The 17214-nt window shown below is 37.3% G+C and overlaps 3 protein-coding genes across 10 annotated transcripts; 1 reads left to right on the top strand and 2 right to left on the bottom strand.

Moving 5' to 3' along the window:
- Window positions 1–906: 906 nt before the first annotated feature.
- Window positions 907–10122, top strand: LOC127800626 (uncharacterized). 8 transcript variants are annotated; one of them, XM_052335361.1, is made up of 7 exons: window positions 907–1063; window positions 1558–3861; window positions 3946–4079; window positions 5851–5916; window positions 6027–7742; window positions 7912–9382; window positions 9774–10122. In XM_052335361.1, the coding sequence occupies exon 2, from the start codon at window positions 1684–1686 to the stop codon at window positions 2740–2742; it is 1059 nt and encodes a 352-aa protein (XP_052191321.1). In that variant the 5' UTR covers window positions 907–1063; window positions 1558–1683; the 3' UTR covers window positions 2743–3861; window positions 3946–4079; window positions 5851–5916; window positions 6027–7742; window positions 7912–9382; window positions 9774–10122. The 8 variants fall into 8 exon arrangements, with proteins under 8 accessions (XP_052191321.1, XP_052191329.1, XP_052191339.1 ...); XM_052335369.1 differs by having other exon boundaries at window positions 1558–4079; window positions 6027–6148; window positions 6525–7742; XM_052335379.1 differs by having other exon boundaries at window positions 1558–4079; window positions 6017–6148; window positions 6525–7742.
- On the bottom strand, window positions 5289–8873 carry LOC127800668 (uncharacterized). The gene is made up of 4 exons (XM_052335417.1): window positions 8514–8873; window positions 7109–7337; window positions 5837–5961; window positions 5289–5672 (listed from the first exon to the last, which is right to left on the bottom strand). The coding sequence occupies exons 1-4, from the start codon at window positions 8871–8873 to the stop codon at window positions 5574–5576; spliced, it is 813 nt and encodes a 270-aa protein (XP_052191377.1). The 3' UTR covers window positions 5289–5573.
- A 524-nt stretch (window positions 10123–10646) lies between the features above and the next one.
- Window positions 10647–16631, bottom strand: LOC127800617 (uncharacterized). The gene is made up of 5 exons (XM_052335332.1): window positions 16307–16631; window positions 13631–13789; window positions 13180–13352; window positions 11222–13097; window positions 10647–10954 (listed from the first exon to the last, which is right to left on the bottom strand). Exons 1-5 carry the CDS (start codon window positions 16418–16420, stop codon window positions 10898–10900), a joined length of 2379 nt encoding a protein of 792 aa, XP_052191292.1. The 5' UTR covers window positions 16421–16631; the 3' UTR covers window positions 10647–10897.
- Window positions 16632–17214: the final 583 nt, after the last annotated feature.

Raw genomic sequence — 17214 nt, 5'->3', positions numbered from 1 at the left:
ATATACAATATATATATACACTTATAGGCGAGATGTGAGCGAATAAGGTTGGGGCAACGACGACGATGATAGGTTGGGGCGATAGCAATGGCAAGATGCGAATGGTTGGAGTTTGGGGGCTGACTACCATGATGATGAAGGTGGTGGTCAAATATGGGTTTGGCAATGGAAAATCAGTTGAAGGAAATGATGAAGATGGGGTATAGTTGGAAATAGCTTGAATCTATGAGGGTAAATTCGTCATTTAATTGATCAACGCAAATAAGTCGGAGGTGGAGAGTTTTTGAAAAAAAGTTAGTATAAGAACTTTTAAGCTCTTTAAGAAGCAGAACACATAATAAAATAAATTTGACAACTTATAAGTAACTTAAAATAAAATAAATAAGTAACTTATAAGCAGTTAAGCTGCTTTTCCAAACATGCCTGAAGATAGTCCCCAGGTTTCGATTTCTGAAACAATCTAAGGCCTGGAAAATTTCGGAAAGCAATTGTAAATTTAATAAAGGAAACAATATTAAAATTTGTTTTTCGTTTTTTAATTTAGAAAAAATATATATTTGAACATAATTTTTAATTTTTTACTATTGTAATTTTTTTAAAAAAAAATTGGAGTAATTTCCTGTAAGTGAATATCTCCTTGTTTTTTTATTTATAGAAAATAATACCGAGAAAATAAAATTTGATATTTTTGGCAATCTTTATAGTAAAAATGCAACATGGGTTATTTAATTAATGGTATTTCAATAACGATACAAAAGTATTAATCAAGAGAGAATTTTTAATAAATATTTTTGGTAACACGAAGCAGAGAAAAATCTTAAAGACTTAAAACAGGAAACCAAAAGAAAAACCACCAAACGCGCCCTTACAAACCCCATATCGGGGAACCGCACGTGCGAAGGCATGTTGGCAATTGGCTACAAAGGCTGCGCCATGTTTGTTTGTTCTGGCTCCGTCAAAATAAATCAATAACCTATGAAGGAGCACCGATCCAACAGACGATTGGGGAACACTCAAGCTGAAGATTGAACAACGCAATTCACCCTCAACAACCTCGAATCAGGTCCCTTTCTTCCTTCCTCAACCTTCGTCTATTGCTTAATGCGCTTGTTGGGTCGGTCTTCGTTTGTGATCGGAATCTGAAAAGGGGTGCAATTCCTCATCAGGAATCGCGCCTTTGATTTATCTCATTTTTGTTGGAATTCTAATTCTCAGCTAGCTTTCTTCTTTCTAGTTCTTTCTCGCTGTAGTTTGTTTAATGGCACGATCTGCGTTCTGGGCTTTCGTTTCTCGTTGAAATGTCAATTGGGCTTCGATCGTTAAGTTATGGTTTTATCCTTGAGATTTGTTGGATTTGATTCTGCTGCTTTCCGTCTGTGCTACCTTATATTACATTTGATTACAATTCTTTTTCTTTTTTTTTTTTTTGTGGTTTGAATTTCTACGCTGAGCTAAATTTCCAGATGGATTTTCTTATTTATACTTCCAAGATGCAATTAATTGTTAATTGTGACGATTTTACTCGTGGAACTCATGGAAATTGTTTTAAACATACAGATGAAAACAGTGTTTTGCAATTAGGCTTCCCAACTGCACATTGGAAAATTTGTTTTTATCCACGTCTGGGTTTTCCTGGAATTTTGGTGGGTATTTGGTACTGTTAAGTGGTAGTTGCAAGAAAAAATGGTGGCGAATCAGCATCATTCTCGAGTCAATGCTTTAGAGCTCAAGGATCTTATTTATCAGAAGATTGGGCGTCAGAGAGCAGAGAAATACTTCAGTTATCTGAGACAATTATTTAGCTCAAAGATCAGCAAGAATGAGTTTGATAAGTTCTGCATTCGGATAATTGGGAGGGAGCATATCTCTCTTCATAACCGGCTTATTCTATCCATTATCAAGAATGCTTGTGTTGCCAAAGTCCCGCCAACTAAAGTTAGAAAGGTAGAAGGGTCACTAGATGTCAAAGTTACTTGTAATCAGAAAAATTGCCTTCAAACTCTTTACAACGATGGATTTCCTTCATCCCCTCGGAAGGGTAGGTCTCCACATAATAGGTACCGTAAGTTTCGGGACCGTCCAAGCCCTCTTGGACCACATGGGAAGACCCACAATGTTGCATGCGAGGAAATGGCCTCAAGGGTACAAGAGCAGCAAAGCGCAACAGAATTGCATTCTCTTGGTAGCAGACCTCCTGTTGAGGTTGCATCTGTTGAAGAGGGTGAAGAGGTTGAGCAGATGGCTGGGAGCCCTGGTGTGCAAAGTAGAAGCCCTGTTACAGCTCCTTTTGGTATTTCCATGAATGTTGGTTATGCTCGTAAAACTTTTGCTAATGGGTCTATATGTAATTTTCGTCCACGGACATGCCGAAACAGCAGTGAGCTACCTGATACTAGATCTCTTAGGAGTTGTTTAGAGCAGAAGTTGGAGATGGAGGGCCTTAGCATTTCACTGGACTGTGCAAACCTGTTAAATAATGGATTGGATGTGTTTTTGAAGAGGTTGATGGAACCTTGTATAGGACTAGCTAGGTCAAGGTGTGGAGTAGATCACTATAGGCATGGTCAAAATGTTCATCATATGAATACGATTTTACCTGGAAGATACGTGCAAAGACCAATCCAATCCATTTCTGCTTCATTGTTGGATTTTTGTGTCTCAGTGGAGTCGAGTCCTTCTATACTTGGAGCAGACAGGGGAATTCAGCTTGAGAAGATCTGTTCTCGTGCCTATGATGAGTGAAGAGAGCATGATCAGAAAACCTTCTCAAGAATTTGATATGGAGTTGGACCCTGGGGGATAATTTCAAAGCTCACTATTAGAGAGGAGACAATTCTTTTCTTTAAAGATTCAGATTTACTTGAATCTTAACCTCCAATGTTCATGTGGCATTCATCACCATTGCCAAAGAGAATCAATTACAACTGTTGTGAGAAGTTTTGGATTATTTAGCTATGTAGCAAGTAGATGTCAGTAATATAGTTGTTGGTGCTGGACACACATTTGTACGTGTCAATTTACACATTATGATACCATTGGAAGAGTTGAGATTTCATTCTTCAATTTGATAGCTCGGCCCTTCTTTTGCGTTTTCCATGGAGTGAAACATTAGTTCCAAAATGGTTTCATTTACTTGGTCCAGTGAATAAAGTTTTTATAGGACTTGATGTGAAATCACCTTTTTTTGTTGTCTCGATTGTGATCATATCAGTTCATCCAACAAGTATAAGTTACAGGTTCCTTCTATTAATTTTGATGCAACCAATGTGACTTCAGACTGAAGGGTTATGAAGCTAATACTTATTCCCCTTGAATGTCAAAATTGAATACCTGGTTTCTTTAACAGAATTATCTATGGGATCAAATGTTATTTAACCTATCTATTAAAGATGAAGCCTGTTGACCTTGTATATGGATCATTCATTTCATAGTTTTTTTTTATTAAACATATTTAACACTGTTAATTCCTGATCAACAACAGAATGATAAACTCATATTTAACACTGTCTCAGCATCTACCTTCTAACGATTTTCAACATACACATGAATGCTTTGAGTATTTTCTTAAATTTTATTTTGAAATGTCCATGAGTTAGGTTATTTTGGTTGAGATTAGATGCTCCTATGCGAAGTCAGTGCCCCATTGAGTTAGAAATTAGCTTAGATGCTCTTGGACATTTGTCCACACTACTTGTTACTTGGTTTGAAGATTGTCTGCAGGAATAATTCCAACTGAGGGATTCATTTTCTCATTATTGGGTAGACACCTGTTGGTGATTGCAAGCTATGGAGTCACACATCAGTACAATTTTCAGTTGGACCGCCAACTTCCGTGGATTCATCAGGATGCCAAGATCTCATGTTGACTCATATTTAAGAGATTTTTATTTGAGCTGAGCTCAATTGAAGCGTGATGATGGTTGTTAATTTTCTCTTTTCTTGCAGATTACATGTACTGGGATAGGCAAGACTGTATTGCTAATGGCTAATGGATTCTTTGACCAACGACAAAATGGGTTGTGTGAAGACATAAATAATCACATTCACGTACTTTGGAATGCAGTCCCTTGAATATCATGGTAAGGACAGATTAACTTGTATACTTGGAAAATTTTCCGTGGTGTGGAATGATCTGCTGACGTTTTGTATGTAAAGGATCTAGAAAGAGAAATACTGATGCAGAACCCCCCCCAAAAAAACACAAGTGATCCCAATTACTCAAACAAATTCTCAATATTCAAATTCAATAATCACTATCTACTTAACAATACATCTTTAGGGGGTTTATATAGACTACAAATCCTCCCTAATTAGGAAACATATCATAGACCAACATCATATCTTAAGTAGAATGAAAATATAATCTTTCTCAAACTGCTTTGGAAACAACCACTCAGGAAATAAATAAATAAAAATATTCTAAAATATATATATATATATATATTGACAATATCTTCTAAAATATTTTCTTATCTCATCCCCCATCAAATAAGGTAATATACAAGTTTGTTCCATGCTTGACTGTAGGCTGTAGGCCAATCTCTAGTTTCCTTTTCGGCTATATCATTACTCCTGATTGAAATAGCAGAACTGGTGTTTTTTTTTTTTTTTCTCCACTATAATTTTTTGTACTATGTCATCTAATCTAAATTCTATACTTCTGGAAATATGGAACTTTTTGAAGCAATGCCAGACAAAGCCAGACGTTTATTGTTACAACCTGTAGTACTTAGAAAGTCTTCTGTCACCTTTTTTTTTTTTTTTTTCTGGGTTCTGTACGATATGCAATTGTTATACACTTTATTATTGCTTACTATCAAAAATAGTAAAAATAGTAATGACTTCTTCGAGTTAAGGTGGTACTTAACGTTTTAGAAACATTACAATATCAACAATGCAATGTGTCTTAAACGTTATTTTGCCATGGTGTCAAACAAGTTAGAAGTTCATCATAAGTATTTTTAGTCTAGTTGGTAGTTTGTCAAGATAGGGCTAAATAGAGATGATCAAACTTTTCTTTTTGTTGTCAGTGAGAACCCACAGTCATTGCCCTTCAATAGAATGATGCGATAATGGTATTTTTATAATCATCAACAGTTTAAAAAGGCATTTGACTTTGCAATATATTATTTTTGGCGAGCTAAACTATTTTATATGATAATTATGTATAAGATTTTATTATCATTTATGTGGTAATGAAATAAAGGTTATCCCTAATGAGTTAAAAAGAAGAAAAAAAAGGTTTCCCTTTAAAACCAAGTCCACAACTTAGAGCAGGGGAACATCAATTCTAAAAACAAATTTCAGTTCTTCAAGTGAAAGCTCTTTCCCATTGAACGGTTCTAACATCATAGATGCACCAAAAATACACCACCACATGATTATTACTGCTTAACTGATGAATGTTTACAAAAAATAAAAAACCCCTGAAAAAATGAATGTCATTGGCTCTTCTACTTCAACCATGACTCTGCCTTCATTGCTCTGCAAATGCGGTGTAGGTATGTGGTTTGCATTAACACTGCAGGGGCCGGATAGGGTCAGCAAGGAATCATCAGCATTGAGATATTAGCTTATATGTTGTGATATGAACTGGTTCTTGCTTTCTCTGAGCTTGCCATGTATGTTGTGTAAATAGTCCACAAATATGAACATGTATTGCTTGCTAATGGCTGCCACAATCAAACATGAAAGACAAAGGGATGAGCTACAATGTTATGCCATAACATTCAGGAATTCAAAGTCTATTTCAAACTGATCACTGGCCCCAAACATTTCCTACGTTTTCACAACGTTAAGATTTCATAATATGCAAATTAACTGTTCTCATGCTTACCTGCAAATGAACAGGGATGAATCTGAATGTCACAAAATCACATACAGGCCAGTACATCACGCCCATCATCAGTGTTGGAAGTAAGTCTCGCTTCAACCGAGCAATTATTTCTGCGCCATTTTCACCTGAGGTTGGCAACAATGTAAGCCCATCATAACAATTACACCTGATTCTTTGAAGCAATATGCAGGTAGCGCACCATTCCAGGGAACTAAGGGCTTTCTTTGAAAAACAAAAGGAGCATTTACAATGATGCAGAAAAATAGCCCAGCGTGTATTAGAATCGGCATTCAGAAACCAAAATGCAAGAAGGTAGGTTGAGGTTTTACATATCTCACAGTTGAAATATTCTAGCATAAGAGAGTGCACAAATGAACTTCCTGTTTAGTGTTATTTTTCTGTTAGAGTCATCATGAATAGTTATGTCATTGGTCACCTTATCTGTTCAGAGGCCCTCCTGTTTGTCGAAATGTTATTATTATTGGTATTATGCAGTCGATCTATCCAGCTTCTTGCTTGCACTTCCAACCCTGATGCTTATCTTATTAGCAGAGTCCTATCATCTCTTAATCAAAGATCGATTTCTAAATACTCTGCAGTCAAATCCAAAGGTTATCTTCATTCTTCTTTGCAATATTATTATGAGCCATTGCTAATTTGTAAAAAATCTTCATGCAACAACATGCAGCTCAACATCAGTGATCCAAATTTATTCCTGGACTGTTTACCATCAATGAACAACTACTGAGAATGGTATGTTGTTATTGTTATTATTATGATCAATGCTGGTAAGGTGTTCCATCATTTAGACATCAAAAGATGCTTGATATACCTTTTTTACATAGACTGGAGAATTATCTGCGTGATTTTCTGGAGGAGACAGAGATCCAAGCAAGGATCCTAACTTCCTCCGTTCATTGTGGGCGATACAGTCAGAACATGTAAGGAATAGCAAGGTCAAATCAAAGTCTACAAGGTGGACTCACTAGGTTTAGTTTCTTTGGAGACTAGAGACATGTTCTTTTTGTAATTATGATTGTTTTGCAGCTTAGTTGCCTCCTTTTCTCCCTCAGTAGCATGCTGCAAAAACTAATTAACTATGCAACCTTGCACTCTTTTCAAATTGCCTCTTAAATCTGGTTTCGTTAATAGGAATGCATCAAACGTAGGGCACAAAAGCAATGAGGTATTATACATGTTAATCACACCAAGTCTATGGCATGCAACAGAGAATATATCTTCACAAAAAAAAAAAGTATGAAGAGTTCAAACCTTGTAGGACTGCATTCACGGAGAAGAAGACAGAAACCATGGCAGGTCCGTATAATGTTTGCCCAAGGACGATCTTTTTCAATGTTGTGATGAGGTCACGGTTTGGGAGGACTTTTGACATAAAATTGAACCAAAAATGCAACGATGGCCCCAAAATTATTAGTCCGTATCCTGCCATTCGCAAGGTCCTCACATAATCATAAGGTTCTGAAGATGGCTGAGTAATTGTCTGAAGAACGTTCTCATGTTTTGTCAAATCCACAGAGAATGAAATAGAGACAAATTACAACATGCACAAGATAGAACTATATTACAATGTGCAAGGATAATCAGATACTAAAGAAATTAATGTTTTATTTGCTTGCTTAGCCTATGGTGGTTCAAATAAGTTACAGAAATCGAATCCTTGAGATAAATAGAGAAGGGAGGGAGCAGGGTTGAAAAGAAGTTTGATAAACCATTCAAGTACGTTTATTTCAAGCAACATAAGTTGGATGAAGCTGCTTATTCAATTGGTTACTGAGATTCTACTTTCTAGGTTTATGCCATTTGAAAATACAACATTTTAATCCTAACTAAACCTGAAATTCAAATCGAAGTAGTAACAAAAGTAAAAATTCCTAATCCCCTTGACGTTCCTAAATAGCTAAAAATCCTAACATAACTAGAATTATAAATTTCTAAAATAATTAAAACTCAAGATTTTCACCATCACCTTATCTAACGATTTGCTTCAAAATGTCACAGGGCTCGACAAATAGGAGAAGCACACACTAGAAATGACACCATACTCTAGTGCACAGATAGACTTTACAATTGGGATCAGGCTAGTGCAAACTTCTGGTTGGATAGTTGGTGTGGGCATAGACATCTGAGAGAGATTCTCTAGAACCTTTCTCTATTAGAATCTTATGCTCTAAGACAGATCTTTAGATAAAATTCCAGCATTGGGAATTATTCATCATGCTGCCTTGGATAGCTTGACAACCAACGCCTATCTAGGCAGGGGAAGGACAAGCAGACCGACACTTTCACTATCTGATCTTTATATGAGGCCAATTGGAAAGTGAGATTACTATGCGTAGAAGCTTTCTTTACGTAGACAAAATAATAGGGTTTCTTTCTTCTATCCTTCCAAGGCGAAGGCATATATATTATTGCAATGCAAGGGAGGATGGGAATCAGTTGATCACAGCTTTTACATTGCTTAGTGATGCCAATTGCCTCCTAACCACAGAAAAAAGATTAAATATAAAATAAAACATTTCTTTTAGGATTTTAATTTAGAAAGCCATCATATTGACATCTCATGTCTACCTCAAGCAAGGGCCAAATTTCCCAGAGAATTCAGGAACAAAAAACAAAAATGAGTCTTGTTTTGTGTGCTTTGGGATTTTGGTTTTACCTGAGAGGAAAAATCAGCGGCGGTGTAGATGAGGGCACAGGTGGCGCTTTTGGTGAGGATGGGGCGAGACTTGACCATCGCCAAGTACCAGCCAACGAATCCGATCTTTGAAGACGACGACACAGCAGCCGCAGCCGAAGAAGAGAAAGACGACCGGAATATCGTAGCCGGAGGAGGAGAGAACAACTCTAATAGTCCGGTCTTTCTGTTGATTGGATTGGGAGGAAGTCTGGACAGAGGTTTGGAGCAGTGCCGGTGGCTTCGGAGGATCGGAGATCCGGGCGCCGAATGTCTGTGCAGTAGGCTGTGGTAGGAGAGGTAGCTTTTGCAGCCATTTCGCAGGAAGCCTGTGAGAGTCATCTTGTGTGTGTCTCTCTCTCTGTCCCCCTGGTTTCAGGGAGAGAAGAGAACACAGGGGACAACGAGAAATCAGAGAGAGAGGGCCACGTGAAATGAATGGGAAATTAAATAAATAGGCAGTAGGTGGGGGGATTCGGAGACTTGCGAGAATATCTGGGTTTGATTTCTTACCTACCCAAGGTCAAACCGCCGCTCATGACCACGCCCCAACCCAAGCAGCAGCAGCAGCCGTGATGGTAATTGGCATTGACTTGTTCCCCTGACTTTTCCTCCCAGGTTTTGTTACGAAAAAAATGATTGAAAGGAGAAAATGATCATTATACCCCTGTGAAATATTCAAAGGCAAAAATACCCTCACAATCAAAACCCAAAATACCCAATTCAGCCATAATCGCCCATTTCGTGCATTGCTTTGAAGTCCGATCGCCGCCCATTTCTCACGCCATTGAAGTCCGATCGCCGAACGCCGTGATACCGCCGCGAAACCCTCGACCTCGACCGCCGACCAGGTAAGATCGATTTGATATTCTCGTTGTCCATTTTCATGGGCTTCAGTTTCTCTGCTTTAGTTGGTTGGTAATGCTCCTCTTTGTGATGCCCGTTGTCAAAACACTGCATTGTTATTGCGGTCAGTTACAAACAGTCTATCAATTTCACGATCAAATGGCTATTCAAACGCTTGCCCTGGATTGCAGTTGCACCTGTGTGGGACTGGCTATTTGCTCCAAGAAAATATCTTAAATTTATCCGAAATTCGGGTTTTGTTCAGGTTTTATGTGTGTGCAGCTACTGAAAATTCGATGTTTATCATTTCAATCGCTGTTTTTGTATTATTTTTTCTTTTTTCTACATATGGCTGATCAGCATTTTACTTATGTATAAACTCGCCGGGTACTACAGATCTGGTTTCTTCAACAGCGGGTGGTGGTGGGTGATGGGTGGAGGTGTTGGGGACGCACGCTGAAGCTACTGGCCGCGAGCGGTTGCTGGAGACGCGGCGGCGACGAGACGCGATGGAAAGAGAGGCAGGGAGTAAGTGAGGGAGAGAGAAACTTTCAGACAAAGATTGGTGCCTTCTCTTTCATCACTCCTTCAAAACAAACAATCAGCGATTTCTCCTTTCGGTAACTGGGTTTGTACAAGTAGCATTTTCCTTTCTTCCCTTTCTTACTTCATGAAGAACTCAGTTGTTTGCTCTCCCTTTCAAAAGCAAATTGATCTATCACCACTTCTCCATTTCCTTCTTTAATACCCCAATCACTAGAGTTGTTGATCACCAACCAGTATATTTTTTTTCATATTTTGGAAGTTTTTAAATGATAAGAGAGAATGAGAAGTGAGGGAAAATTCCAAAGATAATCGTTTTATTGTAAATTTTAAATCTTAAACCTTAAATCACTTTATTTTAATTTTTAAACAAGGGATGTTCTTGTAATTTATTAAAATGTTAAATATACACGTGAATCAAATATAAAAAAAAAAAAAAAAAAAAACCTCTTATATATGTCTATATTTCCAAATTTGTTAATCACTGCAAAAACTACTTTAAATTAATGCTACACAAGTAATTATAACTTTTTTTTATTAGATTAAGAATGATATTGGGTTTTTTTTTAAAAAAAAATAAATACATTAAAGATAATAATAAAAAAAATTATTTCCCTTCTTTACACCCTAAATTGGGTGAAGATGTGGGGATAGGAGGATTTCACATACCCTCTTTCTCCCCTCTCTTATTCTACTATGGAATTGTCTCTCAAATAACAAAAAGAGTCCTTTTTTTTTCTTTTTGATATCATTCACACTTTTCACCCAAACAAGGAATTATGGATCAACTGATAGTTACACCACCAATAATCACAGATTAAGAAAAATTTTCTATGTAATGTACCGAATCAACCTATTTGATTCGACAAAAAAAAAATAACATTGTTCAAACTTGTATGTAACAGGACATATGTCTGGAACGAACTTAATTAACAAAAGACAATACACTATTCAATATTTACACAGCTTTGAAGGCCTCAAACTGCCTTGGTAGCTCTCCTCCTTTCCTCTTCTTCAGCTTTGAGCCAAGCAGCCTAGAAAGATTAAAGTTACAATTTCACACCATTTAAAAAAGTTAATACAATCTCAATTAACGAATTCTCGTAAAAGTAGCAGAGTGGTATAAATATTAAAATTGGTGTCACGGAGCATAAATTGATGGTTCACTTGTCAATTTATTAGTTCAAAAATTAATATGTAAAATATAATTATATCTTTTTTTTAAAATACTAAAATAACATAAAAACATGAATAAACTAATTAAATGTTTAAATTAAAAGAGAAGAAATGAGAATGCTTGCCTTGTCTCGTTCAAGCCTTGAGAGATGTGGGCGCATGGAGTTTCCTAAACCCAAGCCTCCCCATGCTTCCTGCAACTCTCTCTCCCTCGCTTGTCGCCGAGCAACGGACGGCTTCATCTGCTGCTCATCATCTTGTTCCTGCTGAGCAGCAGCAGCCATCTTTGCCTTCTCTAACCTTGACATTGGCCTTAATACCTGGTCCAAACCACCTTCGCCTGTGGAGGAGATGTTTCCTAAACTCAGGCCTCGCCATGCTTCCTGCAACTCTCTTTCTCTTGCCTCTCGTCGCAATACTACAGCATTTTTAGCCTGGCCGTCTGGTTGATGAGCAGCAGCCATCTTTTCCTTCTCAAGTCTTGACCTGTGCTTCACTAAAATTTGGTCCAAACCACCATCACTCATCTCAGAAGCTGAGTTGGGCTCCCTACTCTTCACTTGCGCCACTTCTTCCTTTGTTCCTAGAGCCATTTTCTCCTTCTCAAGCCTCGAAACATGCTTAACTAGAACCTTATCCAAGCTTTCATACTCTACATTGGTGCTTTCTGGCTTCAAAACAAGAGTAGCTTCCTTTTGCTGATCCATTTCTGGCTTCATATTCTCTTTCCCCACTTCCTCTGATTCACTACGTTCTTGATTAACTGAAGTTGTGTCGGTTTTCTTCAAATCACAAACCTTTGCTCCTTCACTTGGTTCAATTTTGCTTCTGGTCTTTGCTTCTTGGACCTCTCTTTCTAGTTTGGAAACATGTCTCACCAGAAACTTGTCCAAACTAGGCAGATCCGTGGCCTCTTGTCTTGGACGCCGAAGCGACCTTCTGTTCTTGCCTTCCGTCTCACCTGACTTTCCAGAATTCTTCTTCGCCTCTTCAATCTCCCTCTCAAGCTTTGACGAATGCTTCAAAAGGATAGCTCCCAAGTCTGGAATAGCCTCAGCTGAACTTGTATCCGTAACTGAATCTACCTTATGGTCATCAGATTTTTCTGGCTTCTCCCCATTTCTTTCCCTAGCCTCATTCATTCTCGCATTTTTTGCTTCCTGCACTTCTCTTTCCAGTTTTGTTAAATGCTTGACAAGAAACTTGTCAAGACTTGGAAGTTCTGCCTCAACTTGTTTCCTTCTCATCTGCCTATCCATGGTTGACTTCCTTCTGGCTCCTGCTGCTGTAAAGGAAGATATCTTCCTTGGATAATTGAGAGTTGGGATCGAGCCATAGTCAGCATCAGAGCCTAAATTATCCTGTTTGTTGCTTTCTGCTTCTGCTAGAGCGGCATTTAAACCACAAGTGGCAACTATAGTGGCAAGGGAAGCAAGTTCATCTTCTCGCAGACATCTAAGCCTTTCCAGCATCAGGTCCACAAGCTTCGTCATATTAAACCTTTCACAAAGCTGCCGTTTCTTATATTTTCTTAGTCTTACCTCTGCCACTGCTGCCTCACATTTTTTTACATCCTGAGAGCTAAAATCATCTCTGTGAAATCCTGATTCTAGCTCTGATCCAGTATCTGATTCACATTCTGAGGAAATCTCTGACAGTTCCTGATTATTCTCACTTGTATCTGGGTTTTGACTGATTTTTTGCATAAGTTCTTTAAATTCCTTCTTGTTTATCGAAGGGCAGCTTGCGAGCTTAATGAATGCAGCTTTCACCGCTGCAGCTACTTGTTTGTCTACCTCAAATGCTGTCTCGAAAGAAGCCGCAACGGTATGAGTCGTAGATCCTCCTCCATTGACAGATAATGATTCTATCTCATAATGTTTACGAGGGCAATCAGGTGTATCATACATGATCACACCAATAGCAGTTGCTGCTTCAAAAGCTTCTACTGCACTTTTTTCAGCTTCCCACATCAGAGCTTCTGCTTCTTTACTTCGGATCCTGCCAAAAGAAGATGAAGTTAAGCGATCAAAATAAGATAAATATGATTCCTCCCATTTTGAATGAACTGGTACATATATACCTTGCTGCTTGAAGTATTCGACACCAAGACGCTTCCACCATTGCAGCCTTTCGAGCCTCCATTGCCTTGTGAGCAGCCTTGCTAACTGCAATCTTTTCTCTCAGAACTCTTGAATAATGAGGATTAGTGTCACCTAGAGTCTCATCAAGAGTTGAATTCATGCCCTCTGCTTCCTGTGTCAGTATGAACCATGTAACCACAGATACAAATTTAGCCAGTAATGGTCTTTTTTTAAGTCATAAAGTGTGCAAGGGAAAAAAATTTGTAAAAGATGCTATTTGCTCCTTATTTTGTTGACAGTGAAGACGATAAGAAAACGTTTTGAGGAGCAAATGGAAAAAATAGAAAAAGACGTTATTTCTGGATATCCTCTCTCCTTGTTTCTCATAATTTCTTATCATCGAGCAAAAAGTTTCCAATCAAACAATAGCGCCACAAGAAGGGATAGTACCTGCAGCAGTTGTATTTTCCTTTGCAAGTAGGAATCCACCTTTTTGCGAGGAAACCAGTTGAGAGGTGAACTTTTACGATGAGGGGGTTTCTTGATTTGTGATGTAAATTTGTTGAGAGCATTCATATTTGACTGACCAGCCTCTTTCAATGCCTTATTCTGCATATCCAAATAAAGAAGAAAGAAAGCAGGGACCATCAAGAAAAAGGAAAGTGAGAAAATCTTGATTAAAGATGACGAGGAAGCACACCAATGTAACATTTATGCATATTTCTCTGCTCGTCAAATAGTATCTCAGAACCAATAAGATATAGAGTTTACAATCCACTCCAAAGTCGATTTATAAATTCATGAATTCAATACATGCCACATTATAGAACTACAGTTAAAGACCTGTCTAACCAGAACCACACTCAGCACCAGGGAAATTCTGAGTACAGAAGAACTATAGTAATATGCAATCCACCAATAGAACCACTTATTTGTCTAAACATAGTTCAAGCAATCATATATGAAGCTAGGGACAATCAACCAAAGAATCGTACCACCACAATCAAGCAGAAGGTGTCAGTGAACAACCCTTTTTACCCTTATTGAGAAACTCACTCCAGCATCTGACCTGGGGACTTAATTAATGATATAACCCCGAAATATTACTTTGCAAAAAAAAGAATAATATAACCTTCCCACTGAATAAACATTTTCCGTGACACCAGCACAAGGATACCGAAACTTAAATACTTACTAATGAAAATAATTTTAGTGAATCGTGAAGTCGTCTATAAAGGAGCCTACATATTCTTTGAGCTAAGATGAGCTGTGTTGTTTACACCAATGCATTTGTAGAGGTACAAAAATATAACTTCCGAAAACTCCTCCTAATGATATCTGAAAACAGATGGGAATAGTTCAATCACTGTATGTGTATCTGAAGGTGCCAATCTGAAACAGATGGGAATAATTTGATCTAGTGCCACTGTATCACAAGGTGTTAAAGTAAGCACACAACTCACACCCTTGCTCAAGAAGAGTGTCCTCAAAAATACAGAGCAAGCAAATTTAGAGAAAATATTTTAACAAAGTAGTTCAAGCATACCAGACTGCAATGGCTTCCTACAGCATCAAGTTATAAAAACTAAGAATATAACCAAACATATCTAAGAGGGTGTTTGTCTTTCCGGTTTGGCTGTTTATAAGCTAAGTAGCTTATTTTTTATGCGTTTGGTAACATCTAAGAGCTTAAACACTATTTAAGCTTTTAATTCAATAGTGTTTTCCAAAATCTCCCCTTCCCACCCCAACCCACCCCACCCCACCCCACCCCAACCCAAAATAAGCTCTTAACAGTTGATCAAGCAAATGACGAATTTATCCTCAGGTATTCCAAATATTAACACACTCTATCCCTTCTCCTCTCTCTACCTTCTCTCTCTCCATTCCAGCTTATTCGTCGCTGTTTGTGCCTCCATCCCCTCCATGGTGGCCTCTGGCCGTCGCCTCCAGCCCCATCGGCCGCCACCTCCAGACCCATCCCCAATGGCCACCACCTCCAAGCCTCCATAGTTGGCCTCCTTTCATGTCCGTCGTTGTCGTCCGCCTCCTCCATCAGCTTCTCTGTCACCCGCTGCCTATGCCTCCATTGTCCATTGCCTCCTCCATCGTTGGCGCTCCCATCCCCATCAATGTATATATATATATATATATATATATATATAAAAGCCACTTCTATATATATTGTATTAATATATTTTTTAATAATTATGTATAATTTATCAATATTTAATGATAAAATTTTATTAGTTGGTCATTAATTTATAATTTATTTTTATTAAAATTAGTATTTTTATGTATTTTATTTGTATTATTCAGCAATATGTTTATTTTATTTTTTTGTCAAATTCTAACAACTTATCAGCTCTTTCAAACTAAACACGTAATTATATAACTGATAACTTAAAATATATTTATCCAAACACGTTATTAATTTGAACGCTATTTAACTTTTCAGTTTTATATAACTTAAAAGCTAAATAGCTTAAAAGCTGCTAAAAAAAAAAAGTAAGCCAAACACCCTCTAAAATGATGCTATAGTTCTCTACTTTTATTTTTGTTTCCATTCCTCTCCATTTTTGTTTTTTTCAACCTTTTGGTTCCTAAGTATGACAAATTCTGTATGCATCTCCTATCTACAAAGTTTAATGGACTATCCACCTGATGTTTTATACCCATGTGACACAAGACCCCGTTTCCCCATTACCTTAGTTTAACATGGCTCCAACCCGCTTAATTACACAATCATAGAACAACATGTTCTCGTTATCAAGTGTAAATCATGTTGTACTCTGATATATAAGGAAGAATTTTTAAATTAGCCAAAAAATCCTATCAAAAACAAAGAAAAATAGAAACAGCAACATAAGGTCGAATTCATTCTCCTAGAATCCAAAGAGACTCCAATGAGAAAATCGTATCTATAGAAACAGTGTCCTTCACTTAAAATCAAAGAAAAAACGCAAACGAGCCACCAGATTGGCGAATTGAAGTGTTAGGGTTCACAATTCAATTTCAATAGCTAAACTAAATGCACCGGAACTCATTTGAAAATCTGAAGTCGCAAAACAAAGAATAAGACACGAAAAATTTTCAAGAAACAGGTTTGGATACAAGAGAGAGTACCTTTCCGATCTTGGAAGTGGCCATTACAGGGTCGTTGAGATTGGTTCCCGAATCAAGAAACGCCTCATTTCTATGCTTTTCGATGCAACCCAAATCCAAGCAACCTAGATCCATGGCCCAAACAACTTTTCCAGATCGCAAATTAATGCAGAGAATTAATCGCCAAGATTTAGATTACTCCTCAAAATCTCTCTGATTCTAGTACGGTATCTACCAAATGGTTGGGAAAATGTTGAAGATTGTGCGTGTACTGTTGTGGAATTCAGAGAAAATCAGAAGAACATAAAGAGAAGAAAGAGAGAGTTCGGCAATGAGAGTGAAGAGTGAAGACGTCTTAGATGCACAATTCTTTTAGCCTTTTTTTTTTTCTTTTCGTAAGGAAACTAGCCGTTACACGCGATTCTCCCGTCTGAAACGGTTCTTTTTCCTCACGCTCGGGGATTTATCTGGTGCATCCGGGTGTAATAGCATCATATAGGGAGCCCCCACTAACAGGACACGTGGACTTATTCTCTCTTTCTGGGAGGGCCCCTTTAATCCTGCGGCAGGGATGTTCGAGTCGGTAAAAATTAGAGTTAGGATGTTCTTCTCCTATTTTAATTTTTAGTTTTAAAATTTAAATTTATTTTTAGTTTTATATTTTAAATGTTTATTTTAAAATTATTGAAAAATATGTTTTTTTTTATTTGTAGTATTTTTCGCATTTTTAAATTTTTAAACTTGTTTGTGATGAAAATAGCTAAAATGGCTTTTTATTGTTTTGACTTTTTTTAAAAAAAAAATTCTTATTTTCGACAATACATTTTAAAAAATATAAAAATAAATATATTTTTATTATTTTAAAAAACTAAAAGCTAAAAACAGCAAAAAAAAAAAATAAGATTTAAAGAGTTAAATCTCATATCATT

Source organism: Diospyros lotus, chromosome 1 (genome assembly GCF_014633365.1).
Source record: "Diospyros lotus cultivar Yz01 chromosome 1, ASM1463336v1, whole genome shotgun sequence".
In the NCBI taxonomy this organism is placed as follows: Eukaryota; Viridiplantae; Streptophyta; class Magnoliopsida; order Ericales; family Ebenaceae; genus Diospyros; species Diospyros lotus.
This window is presented reverse-complemented; position numbering and strand designations above follow the sequence as displayed.